The sequence below is a fragment of the Capsicum annuum genome, chromosome 2 (assembly GCF_002878395.1).
Source record: "Capsicum annuum cultivar UCD-10X-F1 chromosome 2, UCD10Xv1.1, whole genome shotgun sequence".
NCBI lineage: Eukaryota > Viridiplantae > Streptophyta > Magnoliopsida > Solanales > Solanaceae > Capsicum > Capsicum annuum.
Window position 1 is genome coordinate 143208187 of NC_061112.1, and position 9223 is coordinate 143217409.

The 9223-nt window shown below is 33.7% G+C and overlaps 1 protein-coding gene across 1 annotated transcript; it reads left to right on the forward strand.

The window, feature by feature from the left end:
• The first annotated feature begins 2463 nt into the window (after positions 1-2463).
• On the forward strand, positions 2464-7436 carry LOC107860137 (protein SPT2 homolog). The gene is made up of 10 exons (XM_016705393.2): positions 2464-3135; positions 3795-3876; positions 3959-4188; positions 4694-4820; positions 5141-5218; positions 5329-5452; positions 5557-6044; positions 6204-6331; positions 6765-6851; positions 7104-7436. The coding sequence occupies exons 2-10, from the start codon at positions 3856-3858 to the stop codon at positions 7213-7215; spliced, it is 1395 nt and encodes a 464-aa protein (XP_016560879.1). The 5' UTR covers positions 2464-3135; positions 3795-3855; the 3' UTR covers positions 7216-7436.
• The last annotated feature ends 1787 nt before the right edge of the window (positions 7437-9223 follow it).

Here is a 9223-nt window from a genome sequence, read left to right on the forward strand (position 1 = left end):
ATCTCAAGTCGATTTCGACAATTGCATTTCCTGTAATAATATATCACATTGCAAACCAATATTAGTTTAATATGCAACAAAATTTAAATAAATTTTTTCAAAACTTGAAAACATAAAACAATGCTTAATATCCATGCCTAATATTCTTGTGTATATACACTGAAATAAACAGAGCCATATACATAAATGTGTTACATATAAAATGTTAATGCATAACATATACATAACTTTGTAGTGTATATGTTCTGAAAATACAACAGTTCAGCAGTGTTTGTTTCAACACATATACATAACAAAATTAACAAAATTATGTATATTGGTTGATATACATAACTATATTATGTATAACACTGTTAATGCATAACTTGTACATAAACATATACATAACTCTGTAATGTATATGTATTGAAATAAACAATCCATCAGTGTTTATTTCACTACATATACATAACAAATTTAAAGTATATGGGCTCACATACATAATAATATTATGAATATGGGGTGAAGTAACAACAAATCTCAAAGGATTACCCCAAATATATACATAGTCACGAGATATATTAGGGTTAAAGTGACAACACTGATGCTTTGTAGCTATGTATATGAAAAAAAAGATTAAGCAAGGTAAATAAATTCAGGCACCAATCACTCTACCTTGGAAAGAGGGAATCATGATATTTTTATTTTTTTTTTCTTTCTTGAAGATTCACCAACAGTTTTTTTTTAGCTTCTACCAGCAACTTCCCTCAACTTCTTTGTCTTAGCGAGATCGTTGCGATGTTTGCTCCAAGATAAATTTTTTTAAAAGCTTGTCTTTATCAAAATTGATGATTGGTACAATGAAAAAGGACGAAGCGAAGATAAAATTAATGAAAATATAAGGTGTAAAGAATAAAGAAAATTAGAGATTGAAGGAGTTTTTGAGTGAATCTGAGGGATGAAGGAGCGTCAATTTTGGTGGAGGAGAGGCAAAAGCCACCGTCATTGGCGTTTTGCTCTAAAATGAAAAGTTTCAATTTATTAAAATGATGAAATTGTGAGCATAGAGTTCGAAAAGATTGAATTTTGAGGATTCGAAGTGAAGGAAAATGGAGAAGATTGTTAATGGAGTTTGTCTGTAAATAAAAAGATGATGATGAGTAGTTTGATCCGAACATGATTATAAATTCAAAACTTGGCAACCTCTTAAATATGCCTCGTTGATTATAGCCACTTTTTAGTACATGAATTGGAGAAAAAAAAATTGTAAAAATGGGATATTTGCAATTAATTTTAAAATTTGAGATATTGTATAGTAATAAAAAGTAAAATTGTAGTTTTAAGTGATTTAACTTTATATTTATTTTTTTGGTGCCCAAGATTATGGATTTATTTTCTTTTTTTTGGTTGTTAGGGTGTGTATGGGGGTGGGGTGGGATGGGGTGATGGTTATGAATTTGAACCATTGGGACGTCTAGTTTACAAAGTTTGTACCAAGTACATAATTTAAATATAAATATAATATCATGCATATCGGATACTTACTTATACACAACGTATATATTATATGTATTGTATAATCTGCAAATATTACTACAATTATTTTATTCGGAACAACAAATATCAACAAAAATTTAAGAACTTCTATCTTAATTCATGTCCTTCACACTTTATTATCTAAGGTCATGTCCTTTGTAAGCTATAACTACGACATGTCCTGTTTAATCACCTTCTCCCTATATATTTTTGGTCTACCTTTATCTTTCCGAATTCGTTCATAGTCAACGACCTCTCACACCTCCGCACTAGGACATTTGTGCATCTCCTAGTCACATGCTCAGACCATCTCAACCTTGCCTCCCATATCCTGTCTTTTAATGAAGTCATCCCCACATTTTCTCGGATATCCTTATTTCTAATAGTATCTCTCTTAGTAAACCCTAACATGCTCGTCTCCGTCACCTTTATCTTCTAGACGTGATAGTTTCAGACTGGCCAACATTTCGCGCCGTACAACATAGTTTGTCTAACTACCACCCTGTGAAACTCACCCTTAAATTTAAGAGGCACCTACTAATCACACAAGACTTCAAAAATACGCCTCAATTTCATCCACCATGCACCATTACAGTGATTGACATACTCGTCAAATCTCTCTAATTCTCGTAAAAAAAACTATCTATTTTTTTGGATGGCCTCTGTATTGAGTCTCACTTCCACGTCAACTCGTCCATCACCTTATTGCACTTGCATCCAAATACCTCAGTCTTGGTCTTGCTTAACCTAAACCTTTTAGACTCTAATGTTCGTCTTTACACCTCCAACTTAACATTAACTCATTAATTCATAAGTCTTGTCGGTCAAAACGTCATCCGTAAACAACATACTCATGACACACCACCTTAAATTTGCCACGTCAATGCTTCCGTCACAATAAAAAAAAGAAACGAGCTAAAATTTGATCCTTAATGCAACCCATCAAAAGAATGAACTCCGCGTCTTCTCTTACTATTTCTTTTCCAAATCTTGATTACATCGTATATATTTTGAATCGATCTTATGTACGCCACAAATATATCTCTAGCCTCCAAACATTTCATAAAACCTCCTTAAAAACTTTTATCATAATAGTGAAACAACATATACAAGTCTTCCTTTTGGATAAGGTTTGTTTTGATTTCCTTTCTTTTAGGCCATTCTCATCCCAAACAGAACCTCAAAAATGACTTGGTCAAATCTCTTTTACGAGCTTTGGGTAAAACGAAAATGAACAGAAACCAACAAATAAGGAAACCCAAAAAAGGAAAAAAAAAGAAAAAAAGAATAAGTAGATCCAAGGCAACCCTAATTGTATGCAATTTTTCTCCCACCGTCTTACGGAAAAGCCACCAAGTATGTTGAAACCGAATTCGGGTTCGGGCTATATACGCCCGGCGCACAATAGCATTTGGCGCTGTTTGTTCTGGGTCATTCCTCCAGCTCTACCTTTTCCTATATCATTCACCGTTTCCCAATTCACAACAAAGCCGAATCGTTACCTCGCTCTCGTTGTGCCGTTTTTCTCCAGATCGACTACCGTTTCGCTTTTTCCTCTTCGAATTAACGCTTTTCTCGGTATTCTTCGTCTGATTTGACTCGATCTGCTAGTTTTTTCAGGTATGGAACTAAGTTTTCATAAAAATTATTGAGATCTGAATGAATCAGTATTGTTTTTTTATTATTCCAGGTCGAGTCAGGTAATATTTTTTTCAAATATATTGGATTTGTAGGCTTCTTTGGATATTAATTACTGAAAATTTGGGATTCTTGTTCTTCCTTAAAAAAATTAGGGCTTCTAACAATAAAAAATAATAAAAAAAGTTTTTTTTTAAATCACTTAAGGTCCTTTGTCTCTCGTGGACGAGAGTCCAGAAATTTGATCCTTTACGTGTTTGAGTATTTCCAGTTATCTCAATTATTACTTAGAACCATCTTGGTTCGATTGCGTTCAACTTTTTTTTTTTTTAATTTTTTTTAATTATGTACGGATCGAGAAACTCTAAAAAATTCGGTGTCACAGAGAAGGTTAGGAATTGTCAGATTCTCAATCCATTCGAAGTTTTTATATTATTGTTTCAAAATCTGATCTTTAGTAGATGCTGAATGCATTTTTCTTCTGCAAATCAACTCAATTTGGTGTGAACCTGTTAGTAAAACGGAACAAGTTTTCTATATTCGGTGGAATTTCTATTATTACTATGTTATGGTGGAAAAGGTTTTGTGGTTACTATTGGGTGCCTATCTCCGGGGTCATAACTTCATCTCTCTCTTTTCAGGACTTCTGATTGTTGGTGTTTGTGAGTTATTGAGTATTTGGTTGGCTGATCCAGAACGGCTATGCACGGATATGAAAGAGATGTAATTTTAGTTTTTAAATCTTCCATATCCTTTTGAATTTTTTATCTTCTGCTTTGATATGACGGTTTTGTTGTTGATTCAGGAATACGAGGAGTATGAAGATTTGGATGAATATGAGGAGGAAGGTGAAGAGAATGAGGGTGGTGAAGAGGAATATGAGGAGGTAGAAATTCAGCGGCCTCCAGAAGAATCGTTGGAGTTCCTGGAACTGAGACAACGACTGAAAGAAGATATCAGGAAGCAGAGGATGAAAGAATTAGGTTCTTCTAATGGCCTTTCCCACGGAACTAAGAAGGCATTGCCAAGGGACAAGTGAGACTCACTAGTGCATTTCAGATTTTGGACACTCTTGTTTGTTGTCCATGGGGGACTCTTCCTTGATTTTGAATTTATTATCCAGTCTGTTGCAAATTTCTGAATGTTAGCTGTGTGTTCTGTCGTTTTTTCAAACCCATATGTCAAGTGGATTTTTGGTGTCTAATTTATGTATCTTCGTTGGAATATATGCTTGTCTTCCCTCTACCAGAGTTTCCCTTGAAATTTTTCACTAATGGAGATAAATAGAATAGAACTGCTTCAAAAATTCCGATTTCTAGATTCTAAAAAAGCAATATACCCTGTGTAGTCCGACAAATTCTGGATTCTGAAAACTATAATTCAAATATTTCCTGTTTGTTTCAAGTTTTCATGGCATTGTTGTATGAGAAAGTATCTCTTACCCTTTTTAAAGATTGGGTATACATATAGAATAAAGTTAGTAGCTTTCTGTTTTGAAGCTTATGGTGGTCTTACTTCCTATTTCTTTCGGCACTTTCAGTTATGGTTCCTTCTTTGGACCTTCTCAGCCTGTAATCTCTCTCAGAGTAATCCAAGAAAGCAAGTCCTTATTGGAGAATCCAAATTTGGCAGCAAAAGTCATGAAATCAACTCACGCAAATCACACTGTATGGTATCAAGTTTTAATTCATATGAATATGCCTGTGCTTCAGTTTAGTTTTGTAATCCTATATTTCTTGAAGGTGTGTAAGGTATCATCACTGTATTAGTGAAGTACACTCTGGTAGTGTACATCCTAACACAAGTTACACAACTACTTTAGCTTCCACCTTCGCACTATGAAAGATTTGCAATGTCACCTATGCCATGCTAATATTGCATGGTTAATTGTTGTTCTCTGGAGTCAATGGGCATTGATGGCACATACCTTTACATTGATGTCTGTGGCATAAATTATATCTGTTAAACAGCATTTCTGTGCTTGCAGAACAATAAGAGCTCTGCATCAAAGCACACAGGATCAAAATCTGGTACCAGCAGCAATGCACCAAAAGTCACTACTGGGGTACTGAATTAATTAGTGGAAATTCTTCATTTTGTTTTACCACAGATCTCCTCTCTGTATTTTGCTGATACCTTCTTGAAGATAATTTTTTGCCATGTGAATTTCTGCAGTTAAAGACAAAGGTGCAGATGTTAAAAAATACAAGAGATTACTCATTTCTCTTATCAGATGATGTTGAACTTCCTGCTCCATCAAAAGGTTCTTTACCTCATAAAGCCTCGGCTGTTAATTCTGGTGCGCTTTCTGTCATAGTTGATCTGGACATTTATTTAGAAGTAGCTCAGTGCATAAATCTATTTATTTAGAAAATCTATTCTGTTTTTTTGGTGATATTGAAGCTGCACGATTAGCTTTACCACCAGGCAACAAGCAATCGTCAAGCAATACAGGGAGAAAGTTGCTAAATGATCGTGAAATACGGAAACCTATACAAGGAAGCAGTCAAATGCCGCCGAAACTGTTGACTCAGAAATCAGTTTCAGTTGGTAAACAAAATCAACTAGCACTAGATTCCAGGAAACAACTGGGTAGCAGTAAAGGGAGTGGGCCTGGCCGGCCTTTGGGGCCAAAGGCAGTGCCTCCCAAAAACATAGGTGGGCCAAACGGCAAGAGGGTTTTGACAGTAGCAGGTGACAAGAGCACTGTGCCTGCTTTGCAAAAGCCAACCCCTTCAAATTTGCAACCTCCTATTCCAAGGCAATCCGTGGTACAGAAAAAGGAAATACTACAATCTGGAAAATCAAGGGTGATGCCGAAACAAGCTGAGCCTTCATACAGACATAAGGCGATGATGCAGAAACAGGCAATGCCATCATCCAATTCTCAGGTATTACCTATATTTCATTTGTATGTTTCGCTTGCAGAGAATGAAAGCCTACTTGCTCTTCATTTTGGTTTGGTTTAGGGTCCGTCAGGGTTGGGTGAAAAGAGTAGTTGTGATGATGAAGGATGAAGACATGCTAATCCAGATTTGTGATTTTAACAGATAAAACAACTGCCTCCTAAAAATGCGACTCGTTTTCCGGAAGATACACGCCCTGCAAGAAAACCAATAAGACATGATGAAGAAGAGGATGGAGCAGAAGCTATTAATATGATTAGGAGGATGTTTGGGTACTTACTCATCCTATTATTTTTTGAGAAAAACTTATTCTTTCTTATTCTTTTCAATTTACTCCTTGCAAGTATCTTTTAGTTGATTCATTATCCAAAGGGTTTGAGACTGGAAAGTTTTATAGCCTTTTAAGAACTTTTTTCTACAAGTGAATAAAGTAAAACTTTTTTCTAGGAGTGGATATACTTCCTAGTGGAAATGGATAAAGTTAAGTGTGACGTTCTCTTATACAATTTGTTTTGAGTTAATGGTTCTTGACTTGATATAGTTAAAAATTAAACAACATATCCAGTGCAATACCAGAGGTGGGGTCAGAGATATAGTTAATTAAGAAGATCTATGATAACTGCAAGATGCTGCTAGCTTTGGTAATGCTTAATGTTGAATTTCATCTAGTTTTGTTGGCTTGAGAAAGTATCTTCTTTTTTGCAGGTATAATCCCAATAGGTATCAAGATGAGGATGATACTAGTGATATGGAGGCTAATTTTGATGACATACTGAGGGAAGAAAAGCGAAGGTTGGTGATATCGTCTCATGTTTTTGTATTTTTCAAGACCTATTTTCAGCATCTGTTATTGAGAGGAAATACTGTCCTTTTGGCATTTCCATTTGTTTAGCAGTGATGTCAAGACAAGTTTGGAAACAGTAATTTCAAAACATTAGTTAATTTCCTTTGTGTTTTGGCTCTAAAATGGGAATTTTTTGAATCTTTTTATACAATTTTGAAACCTTGTGCTGAATGCTGACCCCATTTTAATTTTTTCGCCAGTGCGAAAATAGCAAAGAAAGAGGATGAAGAAGAACTCCGGAAGATAGAAGAAGAAGAAAGGAGGGAGCGGTTGAGAAAACAGGCAAAGAAGCGCAAGTTGAGCCATCAATGACGGGAAATATGTTTTCCCTTGTTAGATAGAGCTATATAGAGGTTTTCACATTTCCCTGGCTATCACTAAGTAGTGGGCTGTGGGGAGTTTGTACAGCACCTGAGTCTCCTCTTAATTTACCAGTTGATTTGCTTCTATTGGTTGTATTGAGTTGTGGCTCATTGCCCAATCAGTTGTAACAGAAAACTTTTTTTAATCATTCTGCAGCTGCAATAATTTAATGCCTGTGCCAGCCAAGCCAAATGTGAGAAAATTCTCAGGTATATGGGCACCTGAGTTATTTTCTACTTGCATTATTTTCTAACGTGCTGATTTCAGTTACTTTCATTCTACTTGCGCTATTTCAAATATTGGTTTGTGAATTTTTAATAATTATGTATTACAAATCATTTGCCGAGGGTCTATTGGAAACAACTTCTCAATTTCTTATGAGGTAGTGGTATGGAACTTTCAGACCCCACTAGTTGTTGTTGTATGTAGGGGTGTACATAGGTTGGGTTGGTTCGTTTTTTATTAAAAAAAATCAAATCAATTATGTCGGTTTATTAAAGCTATAAATCAAATTAAACCAACATAAAATTGTTTTTTTTGGTTTATGTTTTAGTTGTTTTTTTTTTTTTTTTTTTTTTTATATTTATAATCTTTAGTTTTTATAATTATATTGTGATTGAATACTAGATCAAATATGTTTTCCCAAATGAGGAGTGAAAAACACTCTTGAAACTAAAAAATGAGATGAAGAGTGAAAAGTTTAAGTTTTAAATTTATATTGAGTTTTCGATCATTTAATTAACAATTAATGAACAAATAGTACAACTTAAAGGTCCAAATCTAAATATATATCTATATCTACTTTCAAATTATTGAAAATTGCTAAAATTAGTGGAAAAAGTATTTAAAAAGTAAATTATAATTAATATTTTATGTATAAAAAAGTTTGAATATTATATATATATATTATGTCGGTTTGACTTTGTTTTGTTTAACACCAAATCAAATTAAGAATTGTTTTTTTTTTTTTTTTTAACGTTAAACCAATCAAATCAAATTATAAGTCTTTGTTTTTTTTTCGATTTAATTTGATTTGTTGATTCAATTTGACTTGATGGTGTGATCTGTACACCTCTCGCTAGTTGTATGCATTCAAATCATTTAAGTTTTACGCTTATACTATTATTTTTGCATTAATAATGAATTCTGTGTTGGATTCTGAGGTCATAGCTCCAATGATTAGATATGTGTTAGTTTTGAGAAGCTGTTTCAATCGGCGGATAATTTGCGGTGAAATGCTCAAAATCTGAATGATGATGTAATGAATTTAACTTAAGACTATTGCTTATCACTTCGATTGTCCTCTTCCCGATTAATTATGTAAAAAGGGAAGACGTGAAACAGCTTGGTGAGCTTTGGACGGACACTTGGACGGACATTAGTTAATGTGAAATCAAACCGCTCACTCATATGTGCAATATTTAAATTGAATTGGATTTGCTTGATAATGAATTTTTTAACTATTCAAATCACTCATATATGTAGACCGGATATATTTTGGTTTAAATCGAAAAATCAAAAAATTGAATCTAAATTTAATTTTGATTTAATTTTTTAATTTTTCGGATTAATTTCAGTTTTAAATTTTAAAAATTTGGTTAAATAATTTGGTTTTTGGATTTACCAAAAAAAAATCGGATAAATCAAAAAACGAAATTATATAAATAATATATTATATATATAATTTAATATATCTGTAAATACATTAAAAATATAATATAATCTGATATAACATATAAATATATATTATAATCATTTAGTAACCCTAAATCCTAATATACTGTTTTGCTTTAGACCCTAATATTAACGTGAAGGCTGCAACGGCGCTCAACCATCCTCAATTCATTAATTCATTTGAAATTTCAACATCGCCAACGATACTTATTTGCTCAGTTCGTTACTGCCATCGACAGTCGCTGTCGAGTGTGGCCACTGCCGTCACGCCAATGGCGATGAC

What these genes read in the sequence shown, in the direction of transcription:
- LOC107860137 (XM_016705393.2), top strand. Translation starts at nt 3,856, where the DNA reads ATGCACGGATATGAAAGAGAT. An exon ending in CACCAAAAGTCACTACTGGG is followed by an intron (nt 5,219 to 5,328) that starts GTACTGAATTAA and finishes GAATTTCTGCAG; the next exon opens with TTAAAGACAAAGGTGCAGAT. An exon ending in TGCCATCATCCAATTCTCAG is followed by an intron (nt 6,045 to 6,203) that starts GTATTACCTATA and finishes TGATTTTAACAG; the next exon opens with ATAAAACAACTGCCTCCTAA.